At 36.6% G+C, this 15080-nt stretch overlaps 1 protein-coding gene across 9 annotated transcripts in view; it reads left to right on the top strand.

Annotated features, from left to right (window-relative positions):
- The window catches only part of cyst (rho guanine nucleotide exchange factor 18 cysts), a 21916-nt gene extending 6836 nt beyond the window's left edge, over nt 1-15080 (top strand). For 4 of the 9 annotated variants that reach the window (XM_043426881.1, XM_043426883.1, XM_043426880.1 and 1 more), the window contains exons 8-20: nt 112-129; nt 411-486; nt 617-746; nt 945-1134; nt 2411-2482; nt 4000-4056; nt 4335-4887; nt 5140-5369; nt 5485-6023; nt 6352-6554; nt 6684-6863; nt 7139-7860; nt 8252-15080. In XM_043426881.1, coding sequence (XP_043282816.1) covers nt 112-129; nt 411-486; nt 617-746; nt 945-1134; nt 2411-2482; nt 4000-4056; nt 4335-4887; nt 5140-5369; nt 5485-6023; nt 6352-6554; nt 6684-6863; nt 7139-7860; nt 8252-8546 — 3265 coding nt within the window. In that variant the 3' untranslated portion in view covers nt 8547-15080. The remainder of the gene's footprint in view (nt 1-111; nt 130-410; nt 487-616; nt 747-944; nt 1135-2410; nt 2483-3999; nt 4057-4334; nt 4888-5139; nt 5370-5484; nt 6024-6351; nt 6555-6683; nt 6864-7138; nt 7861-8251) is intronic. The other 5 variants (XM_043426889.1, XM_043426885.1, XM_043426884.1 and 2 more) reach the window with 3 other exon arrangements.

Here is a 15080-nt window from a genome sequence, read left to right as displayed (position 1 = left end):
AGAATATCTAAAAATTTAACCTTTTTCTTTCCACGTAATCGACTTAAAAAAAAAATTTTTTTTAATACTGAAATTTCCAACTCCACATTCTTTGCTGCATATTTTTTCAAGTCTAATACGATGGACACGGTTCGTATGAGCAAAACTCTTTTTCAACCAGTTCAAATTTTGGCAATGGATAGCAAAGACATCGCAATGCTCGTCTTGGTCACGAAATATCGTCATTAGTGCTTATTGTCGTTTTTTTTTCTAAGCTTGCATTTTCATCATTTATATTTAGTTATGGAAGAGATTTATTCTTCAAGAATAATTATTCATCTGGCTTGAAGCTCGCTGAACAAAGATAGTTTACGCCTCATTAATCGATCGCAAATAACTTTTTCTGATTATTATGACGCTTGTGTTTTCAGTGGCACTGTGTACGACGATCATCATTCCGAAAAAACTAGAAGAAAGCGTGGCTCCTTGTTCTTCCGCAAGAAAAAGGTGAAGAATCGAGGATTAACCAGCATTCAAATTTCTCATGCATGGGAAAAAATGAAAAATCATTAATGACGAAAAGTACCAAAACCGCCATATTCCACTTACTAATATTTTTTTCTTTTTCACTCACCAGGACAAAAGTTGTAAAAAGCCTAGTCAACAGGCCCATCACTGGGTGTCGATGATTGCAGGATCTCAGGGAAGCTTCTCGTGCGATTATTGTTTGAAACAATTTGGCAGCAAATCTGTAGTCCACTGTGAAAGTGAGTGCACGAATTAATATCATTTTCAAGTAATAGGAAAAGTATTTCTCAAAAAGTCCATTGAATTTGACCAAAATTGAAGAAATGTTCAGTGACTTTCTCCAAAAAACCTAATCCGGAAGGACGAACATTAATTCACGAAACTAAATAAAAACCGTTTTACGAAACTCGCTTTAATAATTGAAACACTCTTGTTAGATTGCGGTGTAACGGTTCATCAGAACCAGTGCAAAGATCAACTTCCGGCGGACTGTACGAAGCACAAGAATAGCTCGAGCAAAGGCTCAATAAAATCGATTTCAAGCGCATCCATTGCATCGAGTGTCGGGAGTACAAAACGGGGCTCGACGGTCTCACTACCACTTCCGGGTGCGATCGGTGCGAGCAGGTATGTTATGGTGAAGCGGAGCTTTCGAATATTTTCATTTACTGTTATTTATTATTATTATTATTACTGTTATTGTTATTATTATTAAAATTGCATCAAGTCTTCGTTTTTATGGGTTAAAGTTTCGCACGCTGCCGACGCATGGTCAGACCGAAGTTCGGAATTAGCACAGATAAAGATTTGACGAAATTCTATGGAAAATAATGAGTTTTCAATTGGAAAAAGTCGAAAGAAAAGAAAAAGTGGAAAATGATTCTTTTTTCTTTTACATATAAATTCAAAAGAATACGCTCGTTTTTTTTGCGGTGGGAAATGAGCTTGCGCAGATGTCTAGATTGTCCTAACCCCGCTCGCTTCAATCGCAATATACATTTATACAACATTTCGTTCGAAACACAACACAACGTGCCTGTGAGCTGGTTGTCTAGTTTTTTTTTTTTTTTTTTTTTCATTCTAATTTAAAACTCGACGACTGTCCCGGACTTATATTTCGGCTGCTTCTCTCGCTCTTGTGGAAGCAACGAAATTTTCGTTCGTTCAATGATCGTTGCTAGAGCTATGGTGTAGTGCTAAACCCAACACACAAACTCAATTTAATTAAGTTTTTACAGTCACTCGAAGCTTCGTCGAAGCCTTCGGAGGACCGATCCTCGGAATCAGTCGCGCGTTTGCCATTTTTTTGTTTCATCAAAATTTGTTTTGATTGATTTGATTGAACAAAGATTGATTTGCAACAATAAAATGATGAAAAACTTTTTCAAAATTTGATAGGTCGAGTTAGTTTTTCAGTTTTTGAAAGTTTGAAAATATTGAGAGGAACGAAGAGAATAAATTGGTGTGAAAAATTCATTTGCGTCTAGAAATCTAGAAATTTTGACTTCGGATTTCAGTCGGGAGGTTTCGCTGTAAAATTTAGAAGATGAAATTTCGGACTGAAAAACACGCGTCACTGATTCGAGAAGCTTCCCTCTCGAAAAGCTCATTCCACACAGGCTTTCGAGCCAACGAATGAACAGGAATAAAACACAAAAACAACAGAAAAACTTACACAAAAAAACCCGTAGGAACATTGAAGGAAAAACAAAAATGAGGAAAATGAAGTTGAAATAAAAGCGAAAATAAGATCGAGGTGAAAAAATCAACGGACGTGTTACGAACAGACCGTCCTGAATAGAGCTAATGCAATGTGTGTGCTTTTTCCTTCCTCTCGTGCATTCCCTACCCGTCGCAACCGACGTATACATACCGAAACCGTATACCGTATCAACAATAAAAGGGAAATTAGCAGCAAGAAAACGGTTTCAAGCTACAGCCCCTGGCGGCGTGTTGCCACCAAGCTTGGAGTCAAGTAAGTCAACGTTCCCAAATAATCTGCTGTGTCTTTGCTCCTACCTATCGAAAGTAAAAGTAACACACATTTCTTTGTATATATATTTTTTTTTTATTAATTTTCCTGATTCAAAAAAGTCGGAATTGATCTTGAGAAAAAAGCGGTTTTTCTTGTTCTACCTTCGCGTGCATTGTTCCACGACACTCTCTCTCTCTCTCGTAACTTCCTCGGTGATACAATAATCGCACAGAATATCCGTATGCATATTTTCAACGAGCACACATTGCGATACTTGAATTTAAACAAAGAATAATAAGCGTTTGTGTTGACTCTAAGAATTTGCTGGTATTTCGAAAAAATTTTAACTCAGTCGTAAATATTCGTTGTTTGACGGAGCAGATAAGAAGGAAAAACGTAACTTCGATGGACTGCCGAAATAATGGATAGTAAAATGAAGAAAAATAGAGCGTTGCGAAAAAAATGATGTCGATCGATACCTGGCCCTTAACACTTATTATTTTTTCTTCGATTCATATCACTCCTACCGTCATCAACTGACTTGAGTCTCGTAGTGATCGATAGAAAGAAACACCTCCTCGGCCTGCCTGAAGCTTGCAAAGATTGCTTGCTTTATGATTATTTCTTTACAAGGTTTTCTTGCGACTCCAAATGTGTACTTTGTACGAACACGAATTTTATGTGTGTGTGCAAGCTCGTCGTTTTCTTTCTTCATGTTTTCATCCCTTCAAACTCATTGTACCCTGCCCCCCTTTAGAGTTTGCTGATTCTGCTCATTGCCCCCTAGTACTGCATCTTTTGATTAACTACTCATCGTTGAGCCCATTCGGTATGAGAATTTTTTCAAACTTAACGAGTGTTGGAAAAAATTCGTGAGGCTCTAGTGCAACGTATACAAATTCGAAAGCTCTGAAAAGTTTTTTGATGTCTCACAGAAGAGAATACGTTTTGAATGGTCCATTTATAATCTAAACTAAAAACCTTGAATTTTATGTCACTTTCTCAAAAAATATCAAAGAATCTTTCAGCCGAACCTCAACAGCGATTACCACTGAAATTGATGACAGCAAATTATCGAGTGAACTTTGATGCAAAGAGGATCTCTGTGACAATCAAAGGAATTAATTGTTTATTATTCTCCCAATTTCACATTAGTTGTATTTCGAAAATTTTCATCCTTCCACTTGGAACATCAAGCAAAATATTTCATTTGCTCATTTTCTATCTCGATGTTTTATTATTTGTTTTTATAATCCAACAGCTAAATCGCTATTTCGCTGAAACATGGAATGCGAAAATAATTTTCACGATTCAGAGTCGAACCGTGCTCATTGGCTCCACTGACCAATCATCATTCTTCTGTCATTAATTCTTTAAACTATCGTACACCACGAACGTCACTGTTTAAGGGGCAACGTGACAGTGTTTTACTTCACTCTTTTATCTTCGAAGATTCCTTGATTATTCAACGCTTTTTTTAAGAACGTTCCACTAATTAGAAACTTTATTTTTTACAGTCAAACGATCAGCGAAGAAAAGGACGGCGATGGCAGTCAGCATCGTGACATTAACAGGTAACAATAAACGAAGACAGCAATTCGATGGTCGTTTTAATCATGCGGTTTAACAGCAAATTGAGAAATCATATTTTTTTCTTCTTTAAGTAAACAATCAAAACTTCAGTGGCGAATTGAAATTCAAGTTAATTTGAGTATTCTGAAACTTTATACGTTAGTCAAACAAGGTCGATTTTATTTCATCTGTTCCAAATAAAAATTTTCATCCAAAATTCAAAGACCTTGCAAAAGCTGAAATTAAACGAATACTTGGTAAATAAATTTTATATTTTCAGTGGCGTAGACGATTTTGATTTTGGCGACGACTTCCATCAGTTGACTGTGGGTGACATCGAAGGCCTCGATCCTGAGCTGGGTCTGGGAAAAGAGGAGCCGGATTCGTGGAGCGCAGCAATCGGCCGAAGCGATGCGTTGAAGCTCGTGAACAATTGTGAGCGAGAAGTTAAGCGTCAGGAGCACATTTACGAATTTGTACTTACGGAGAAGCATCACTGTTTGGTATTGCTCGCAATGGAGAGGATATTCGCGGAAGGATTGCGCCGACATTTTCGTCTCGGTCCACCGGATCTCGAAAGAATGTTCCCAAGGTTACGCGACCTCATCGACATACATTTACGCTTCTTGCTGAAGCTGCGAAAACGACAAAACTCACATCCGGTTGTACCAACCATTGCGGATATTCTCGTCGATCAATTTTCCTGCGACAATTCCTCGCGCATGAAAAGCGCTTACGGGGAGTTTTGCAGTCGTCACAGAGACGCCGTTGATGCCTACAAGTATTATTTGAGACACGACCCGCGGTTCGCACGTTTTGTTCGACTTTGTCAGGTAAAAAAATCTGCAAAAATAAATTCATTCGATATCACGAGAGGTTACTTCCTTTGAGACATTTCGCCCCAGGCCGGAAGGCTCACTGACTAAATACAAATTACTCGAACCGATACAACCTCATGAACTTTCATTAACCATGAAGACCCAGGGTGTTAACGTTTGTGACTCAAGAAATGGTAGAAACCTCGAAGAGATCGTACAAGCATTTTTGAAATCGACGTTTCAATGGCATGCTTTTTTTAATTGCAGACTAACCCGTTGCTCAAAAAGAAAGGAATTCCCGAATGTATATTATTCGTGACTCAGCGATTAACGAAATATCCATTGCTGGTGGAGCCGCTCATAAAAACAAGCACGACGACCGACGAAACTACGAATCTTCGCGAAGCACTGGGTTTGGTGAAGGAAATACTTGGGGACGTTGATGCTTGTGTCGCTGACAAGGAGCGAGAAGATCGAAAGTTGGAAATTTACAACAGGTAAAGTCCAACAGGTGATGGTCATTAATGTCACTCGGTGTTTTCTTTATGTGTATGAAAAACGGGCCTCCCCTTAAAGTTGTTCGAGCCATCATACGATATTTCGTTTTTTCAGAATCGATGCAAAATCATTTGCCATGCATCGGGAAGTAAAATTCAAAAAATCGGATATCATGGCGTTCAACAGAGTGTTAAAGTTCGAAGGCACGGCTTACCTGATGCAGGGCAGAGGAAAAATGGCGCCTGTCGTGGTCGTCGTACTCTCGGACGTTTTGTTCTTCCTCGCCGAGACGAGAGACCAAAAATACGCATTTTTCGTACCCGACAATAAAGCTGGTGTTGTTTCGTTGCAAAAATTACTCGTACGTGAAAAAGCCGGACAAGAATCTCGCGGCATTTATTTAATAAGCAGCAATCCAGCCGAACCCGAAATGTTCGAACTCAAAGTACAGAAACCCAAGGACAAACAATTGTGGATACAATCCATACGCTCTGCCGTTGAGGCTTGCCCTCAGGATCCTGAATGCGATAATCTCGGTGATAACTCCAGTAATAAATTACCCGATACTCGATCCTCATCCATTTCAATGATTTCGGCTGACGAAAGAATGCGCATTGCTAAAGCCAAAGAAGTTCACATATTAGGCATTGTTGGTAAGTTATCGTACAGTTTTTATCTCACTTTCCATTCCTTCTATTCATCAAAATATCTCCACAAATTACTGCGTTACCCATATTCTCAAAATTGTCTTGCATTTTACTGTCATTTACATAGAGACACGATAAAGAGTCAAATAATTGTCGAGAAAATTAATTGGCAAGAGCTTAAGAAGTGAAATTTCTTCGTCAACTTTCGAGATTTATTTTAAAGGATGTAACGCATCAATTGATCTCGTTTCTCATGCCACAGCTTTGCGTGAGGGCAGAATTACATTCGCTTATTAAACCCTGCGACTAATCGACTCCAATCTTTTCTGTGCAGGTGAGCTCCGAAAGAAAGACACCGAGCAAGCATTGCTTTTAGAAGAAAAAATAAGTCTGCAAATGAGATTATTGTCAGCTGCTAATGTTTGGAACGAGAATGATAGCGAAAGCGATAGAATCGAGAGATTTGAGAGAGAAGTACCGGATTACACGCGATTGGTACGAAACGAAGGGACTGATTCGACCCAATTATGGCAAGAGGTATAAAAAGATGAAATTCAAAATACTATCAAAATTCATTTTGCGCCAAAATACATTAATTTCTGTTATAACTTTTTAATTTTAATTAATTAATCCATCACTCGTTATGCTTGTTTTATTTATTTTTAGGTTGTCGTAGCTGTGCAGGAAGCAACGAGGCTGGCAAGTTCTTTGTCGTTCAGCGCTGGTGGTGCTTCTCTCTCAAGAAGTTTGAGCTCAGCTGGTGAAAGGCATACAGATGCTTACGTACCACCTTCCTTGTGCGTTCCACGCCGAGCTGAAACTTTCGCTGGTTTTGATCACAATAAGGTACGTCGAAGGCCCTTCAGAAATTGGAATCAAAAAGGTTGCAATTGAAGTACAGCGTTCCGAGGGGAAAAATCAGTTTATTTGGATGCTTCTCATAAAATGAAAGACTTTCTTGGAAGATCTCTCACATTTATTCGAAAATTTACATAAATTTTTTTCCATTTTGTTAAACTAAAGTGATTTCATTTAGCGAATCAACAATGAGCTTTTGAAAATTCCAAAATAAAAGTGGATTAAAAATGAGCAATAATGAAAAATGTTTCAATTGTGTACAGGAGAGATATCCATGGCGCGATTCAGCAGCATTGCACAACGTGATGGCACCGCCGAAGCAGAGTGGTGAGCCGATGAGAGAGGGAAACGAGGGTAAATTGGAGGACGTGGCTGAATCAAACAAAGATCAGCAATTGGCAGCAGTTCGCTTGTCACATTACGTGTATACGTTGCTCTGTATAATAAGCAATCAGATGACAACGATAGACAGTCTGCAGGCGCAAATGGCATCGCGAAAGGAAGGTAGCATTGGAAAAAGTTCGAGCAATCGACCGAATCCGAATCGGCAATTGGAAGAATTGCGCAATCTTCAGGATCAGCTGAGTCGTGAAAAAGCTGCGTTTCGTGCGACTTGTCAACAGGAGCGAACCCAATTGCAGGAGGAACGAAGCGAATTGTCGAGGCTTCGAGAGCAACTGGCAGCGGAACAACGTGACGTGACGCAACAACGCGATCAACTGTATCGTCGTCTCGAAGCTCTCGAACGCCAAGGCGTTTCCCTCGTTGCACCCTCAGCTGTTGGACCCACAACCACGACTCACGTTTCTCACTCGAATCCCAGTACCGATACGCTGCAGTCGAGAAAATCACAGATCGATGGCAAACGAATACCGCTCAATCTCATCAGCACGACTAATCAACAAAAAGTCCAGGCCAGCTTACCACCTATCAAACAACAATTGCCTCTCAAATTGGCCAGCGGCAGCAATAACAACAACACGAGGTAGGTGAATATTTATCAGTTTGGTATCAAGAAAATCATTTCAATTTTTTCTTCGATAAGAAGAGGTACTTGAATAATTGAATTGATTCTTGTAAGAATTTTTCTTCTTTTCAAGTTGGTTAAGCATTGAAAACGAAAAATTTCACTGTCCAATCGTTCGCGGAATATTTATTGTCAAAAAATCCAAAAAATCCAAATGCAGTTTGGAAGACGTTAGAGAGATAAACTTTCGATTTTAAAAGGGGAATCAAAATAATATAAAACTTTTGAGATTTAATGAAAATAGTGAAGCCATAACTTTCGGAACGGTAGAAAATTTTGAGAGAAATCAAAGACAAAGTACCACAAAAATTGGAACGGCAATTGAGTAATGAAATGAATATACAATCAGAAGCGGAAACTCGACGAGCAATAACAGCCCCGATCGTCATGCGCGAACCGGAAGTAGTCCAGCAGCGATAACAGGATCGGCGTATTCGTCACCGGAGCTTGGCAACAATCACAACAACGGGAACGTCGGTCAAGCTCAAACATCGAATCGTCCAATGCGAATAACGCGATCACCGCCTGATCCCTATCATCAGCAACATCATCAACAACAACAACAACAACCGCAGCAACAACAAAACCAACAAACGCGACCAGAGCCGCAACAGCCGATGGAAGAAGAGGTAATATTTTTCTGACGACTCTTTCGTTTCGGTAGGAAACATTCTCGCCCTCCTCGATCATCGGCCACTCCACTGGATACCCCGACATCGACACCGACACCCTCGCGAAGTCAATCGCGCGAGACACAGCCACGAAACCGCGTCAAGTCATTTTGACTTTCAAAATTATCTCGTTGAAATGAGATCGTGTAACGAGTTTATTAAGCGTGTCGAATCCAAATTCTTCTATTCCTCTTCATTGCTCTTTCGAGAACAACCGCTTGTTTTTTCGAGTCATTATCGCCGTTGGTTAATTATTGTAATTGCGGAAATGTGATTGAATCACAACATGCATGGAAACAGAACAATTCGTTGATGTTTTTTTTTTCTTTTTTCAATCTATAAAACATTGGGTTTTGTACTATCGTTACAAGCATTTATTCAACTGGACGAATTTACACAAACGTGCAAAGATCGAATCTTTTTTATGAATTTTTTCCTCCGTGAAAACTAATGAAACGAAGGTTGCGTTGAAAATAGTGGAATAACGTGTTCCGATGTATCTTGATTGCGAATTTAAGGTCAAATCATTCGTTGTCAACACACAACACACTCATAAAAACATTCCACATCTCCTATCACTTAATCCAGAAAACGATTTATGCATGAATCGCAGTGTCAAAGATCTTGATCATAATCGTAATCATTGAACTGCTCAAAGAGAAGGGCAATCTTGACGATCGTTCGAACGACAAATATTATTGAATGGTGAGAAAAAAAGAACAATCTATATATGAAAAATGGGAAATACTAGAATAGAATTCTCACGCCAGTGACGAAATGAATCATTTGAGATTCTGCATTTCTGCAAAGTATTCCAGAAGAGTATTAGCGATTAGCATTTAAAGATAAATAAATCCGTCGTTACTTCGGTTTTCCCATTTTTGTCGATCTATTTTATAGTTTTTCTTTTGTTTTGTTTTTTTTTTTTTTTTAACACTTGTTGAACAGACTGAAAGTTTTTTAGAATCCTCGAACGAACGGAATCTCGTTTTTTAATAGAGTAGAGTTTTAGTGTCGATAATTCGAGGAAACTTACATTGAAACATGTTCGATTCGGCATCTTTGGAACTTGCCAGAAGATACGTAATCTATTTGAATGAAAATTCTATTGATGACGAAAACTGTCTCGAGAGAAAAAAATTTTTTTTCAGAGACAGCGAAAGTTGCTCTTATCTAAATTTTGCCAATGAAATTTATTCTCCGCTCGTATTTCGGAACTATTCCATAGAAAAATAAAATGAAACATAGAAAAATTAGTGGAGGATCGAATTTTCAGTAATTTCGATACAGATTTTCCGAAATGATGAAATATCCAAATATTTTCTATTTTACGTAGATGACGACGATAAGATATCGCTGTTCTAAGTGCAATGACATGATCGTTCACAATAATAAGAACGCGTATGTAATTCGTTAACAATGAGAATGAAAACAAAAAATTGAATCACACATTTCGATACTAAAATATAAATTTATCATATAAAATGTTTTTTTTTCTTATCCCCGTACATACGTACAAGTGTGATGTAATTTGACGAAAATTCGACTATCGAAATGTACAGACTTTGTGTATATAGCGTGTGCAATCTACAAATCATTGTGATTAACTTTGTTTCTCTTCGATCGGAATAATCAACCGACATGAATTATTTTGTAAAACTCAAACGAGTACAGAAGCTGTAAGCATATTGTTTGCGTCAATTTTCGAAGGAAAAACTCGTGTGATAGACTGAACATTTGAATTCCGGAAAGCCAAAGTGAAGCATTTATTTTTATCATTTTCTGGACATCAATAAATCCCTTCACTGAAAAATAACTGTGAAAACTTTCCTCAGACTGCTACAGGAAAAATTCGTTGCTGGAAATTGCTATTTGCTTGTCTCCGGTTATGCATTTATTTTTCAATATTCTTCTACTATTACTATTATTATTTTACACTGAGATTAAAATACCTTCCGCTTTCCAATCGCTTTGATAATGAGTGCAAACGAACGTCACCAGCCAAAGTATTCCGATCGAAAAACAGTGCTAAATTTGTTGAGTCAACGTTGACTGCATAGCTCATTTTGAAAAAAAAAATCTGAAAAGATGCATTTTTTTCCTTCAATTATTGTCAATTTTACTGTCTCCTCTGAATTGAACGAAGAATTCATGGTACGCTCTGGTACAATGTTAATCGAAAAGTATTCAATTGGGAAATCAAAAAAGAAAGGATGAAAACGACCGTTAATCTTTAAAGGACGGGTCTGGTTGAAATATCGACCACTAGTTTGGTCCGGCACTCCACTTGAAAAATTCATCGATATTATGCAGAAATTTCGTATAAAAAACGGTCGATTTCAATGTAAAAATTTTTCAAAGCGTTTATTGGAAAAAAATTTGATTATTCACTCATTTGCGATTCTGCAAAATTCCCTTGTTCGAATTTTTATAAGTTTTCCTATTGCATCTTTTTCTATTCGCGGAGTACACAGGATAAATATACAGACGAATATACATATATAAGTAATGAATGTAGAGGGAAAAACTGCTCCTGGTACTTTTTTAGACGCGAGTTACAATTTGTAGCGGGTATACCTTTATTGTACCGAAAGTTTTAGGATACTTCATAGTTAGTTGTATTCCTACAAAAAATGTTGAAGAGGTTAGGTTTTCCTATTACGAAAAAAGTGACACCCTGCAACGGAATTCGTTACGACACCGAGTGCGTATATACGTTCAAGGACCATCAGAAACAAACAAGCACTTGACTTTTTTATTTATCGTTTTTTTTTTTTTAAGGAATGCACTGGCTGTATCGTCGAAAGTATAAATTAATTGACAGAACTTATTTTGACAAACTTTTTTTTACAAAAGATAAACCGATTCTGAGTCCAACGAGTGTTTGATACGTGAAAAGATTTCGTTGGAAAATCACCTGGACAAAAATGCTAGAAATTGTGCAAAACAATCTTTTACACGTGTCGATTTTCAGTGCTTACTCATCCAATGAAGAAAAATCTCAATAATTGAACTTAAACTCATGTTGAATGATACTCACGGTTCGATAAATTTTTCCCAATTTTAATATTATTGTGGTGTAGGTCAAATTGCTTTCATCTTTTAATGATGAACGTTGTTCAATGTCCGGTTGAGTAAATTATTTGAGATTCTGTATTTGCATTAATGAAACGAATGTTTTGAATAGCCAGAAATGGACGATGTCGAAGCATGTCAGGATTCTTCCAGACTCTTTAATGTTAATCGAACACTTGTCACACGATAAAACTGGCAGAGTGATTCCAGATGTTGCAATCAGTGCAGTATTGGAAAAAAACCTCGTTTGGCTTTGAATAAAAAATATTGTTCTCTTTTATTTTGAGTCCATTGAACAATCGCAGCTCTAAAAGCACTCTGAGAGTGAAATTGGAGGAAAATTGACGAGTTTAGGTGGAGGAGATAAAAAATTTTTTTTATTGCTAAAGCACACTAAGCAAAAAAGCAACCTGGGATGAAAGAAAAAACAATAAATGGTCAAATGTATGGAATGGAGAGTGATTCTATAAAGCTCCCAATCCGGTATCGGGGAGATCTATAGATTATTCACTGCCAATGTTATTATTCGATAACCCCTTTTTTTAATAGATGAAGTTCATTTGATTGCCTTTGTAAGATGAACTGAGACAGTTTGAAACATAATCAACGCAGATTATTCGCTCGATAGTATGAAATTCCAATTCTTGAAAATAATAACAAAGAAAATAATAAAATTATACAAACAAAACCAGCGTTGATTCGCGCAAAGCTGAGAATCATAAAGACGAAGTAACGCAATATTGAAATGACAAAGACTATGTGCTCGAAAGAAACGTTGGATTATTGGATAATCAACCAGTGACTATGTTTCATCGAGTGTCTCTATAATCTGAACGACCTACGAGATATGTCATTGAACTCTTGTAAAAAAAAAAGAAAAAAGAAAAATAAGAAAGCAAGCTCTTTACGAGAAAGCAAAAAAAAGTATTCCTGAGCCAACTAAATAAGTGATAAGATTTTAAAATCAATCGTGCAATATGTACCATGCTGGATTAAAAATGCAGATTCTACCTAGTTGCAGGGCCGTTGCGAAGAAACAAATGATAAATAATCATTTTCAAAAAGATACAAAAATATATGAAAAATAAAAAAAAAATTTTTAAAAACAGAAGAAAAACCCAATGGTCAGTATAGACGAAAATCTACGGGACAAAAAGCATCTGAAGTAACGCGCTAATTGCTAGTAACTCTTTCCAATCAATCGTGGTGACAATAGTATTTACTGTTATTCCGTAGTAATATAGTGTAAAAGTTAAATATATATTATATATATTAAATAGTCCCATATGTATCGTGAGATGTTGATGAAGCAAAAACGTGAAGAAATGCAAAAGCTCGTTGTTACTACATTGTTGTGTATGTGTGGGAGGGAGTGAATGAGTGTGCTCGTGGAGGATATTAAGAAGATAAAGGAAACAACAAAATCGCGCAAGTTCGTTGATAATATTTGAAAATTTGACCGTTATTAGTATTTAGGGGAAATAGATGTCTTGCGGACACTGACGTAATACTGAGCAATTCTCACTGATCTATTGCAGGCATTGAAAAAAAAACAGAATTTAAATCCTGATGGAATATGATTTTGAAGGTTATTAGGAAACTTGAATTTCCTATTGACTTTTGAAGAATGCATAGAACATATAAATTTCGCTCTGTCAAATGCTCTTGGAGTTGGACTCAAACCGGTGGATGAAAAAAAAAACTCTTCACATTTAACTTTATTCCTACCGTTTGATTCGATTTGCTTTTAAAACTCGACTAATATATGTATTCGCTCACACTTTGCAAATCGACCTTTCATCCACACCTCTGAACGATACTCCGAGAGAAAAATTCCTGAATTCAGCTCAAATTCATTTGTCCGATTATTCTTGATCTACGCTCGAATAATTGAGCTCTACAAATGACGAGATCAGTAAATTATTGTTATGGAGAAACTGAGGGAAAACAAAAAAGAAGGAAATAACAGTAAAACCGAGACGACAGTTGTACCTGTTTTAAACTGTTGGGCATCAAGTTCCACGGCCTATAAAAAAAGCTTCCTTTCCGTTCGACTATATTATTCCTGACTATTGTAAAGTCATGAATTCTTTTTTATTTTCACCTCTATTAGTTAATCGATTTTTCGCTTGTGGCTAACGACCTTTTTAGCTCCTCGTTCAAAGGTTACATGATTAAAAAAAAGACGCGGCGTTTTAACGAGAGTGACTATAGCGAGAATAATTACATCCCTGAATATACGGATATATTTTCCGTGGGAAGTATTTTTGTACGTTTACTCTGTACTATTTTACTCTAAAGCAACAAAAAAGAAAAACGTATAAGAAAATCGAGGGAAAAGAGAAAAAAAAATAAGGAAAAATACTATATCTATTGTTATCATTGTGATACCGGCTATATAAAATATCGATAACCGCCTCTACCGTTTAAAAATCTCTAATATACGATTATAATATTTTCATATTTCACCTAATATTCAGATAACAATCCTCTCTCGCGATAAATGTGTGTTGGATCGTGATTATATATGCATCAAAGTGTTTGAAATACTGTGTAAAAGCTAAAAAAGGAGTATTAAAGAAAACAGGCTCGTCGAACTTTATATGTATAACCTCTAAATGTACGAAAAGGAAAAAAAAAGAAAACCAACCCTATTGCATTTCCATCAAAGACTTACTTATATTACAAGACTTATTATGTATTATTATTCAATTTCGTCACGCAGTTATATGCATTTAAATGAGAAAAATGACGCCCGCCCTATTCTACGAGATTTTATTCTTCTTTCGCTTTTGTAAACGACGAGAAATGAAAAAATACACACCCACATATATATATATATATATACATATATATAATTCGCGGCGTGTTACGATGAGGCAATTTTATATATATTTATCCCCTGTTAAATCATGTATAAAAAGAAAATAACTCTTAGATTTATCGAGTATATGAACTCATCTTGATAATAAAACTTAACGCGACTTTCTTCTAAGCGATATCGAATAATGAGCTACGACAATTCCTCGTAATTTATTTACGAAATACAAAAGAAAAGGCTAATCTAAGACTTTGTCGAATAAATATAACGAATCGTTTGAGTAATAGACAGGAAGAGGCGATGCGAATGAGATTGAACTGTGCAGCGGTTCGCTCTATATTTTCTACAATGACTTACTATTGTCCTCTATTTCTTCTTCGATTAAACATCTATATTAACTGGTATTTGGACTCACGGTCCTAAAACCTAATTTACACCGTATTCTATACTCTTTTTTTTTTTTTCTTTTTGTTCTTTCATTTTTAAATAATCGCTACTCAATTAACTATCGTACACCGATGAATAAGTAGCAACCTCAAGAAACAATACTTATTTATTATAAATGTACATAAAACTGTTATTGTAATAAAATGAAAAAAAGCATGACACGA

Source organism: Venturia canescens, chromosome 8 (genome assembly GCF_019457755.1).
Source record: "Venturia canescens isolate UGA chromosome 8, ASM1945775v1, whole genome shotgun sequence".
Lineage (NCBI taxonomy): Eukaryota > Metazoa > Arthropoda > Insecta > Hymenoptera > Ichneumonidae > Venturia > Venturia canescens.
Note: the sequence above shows the minus strand (reverse complement) of the source record. Positions and strands in the feature narration are given on the sequence as shown.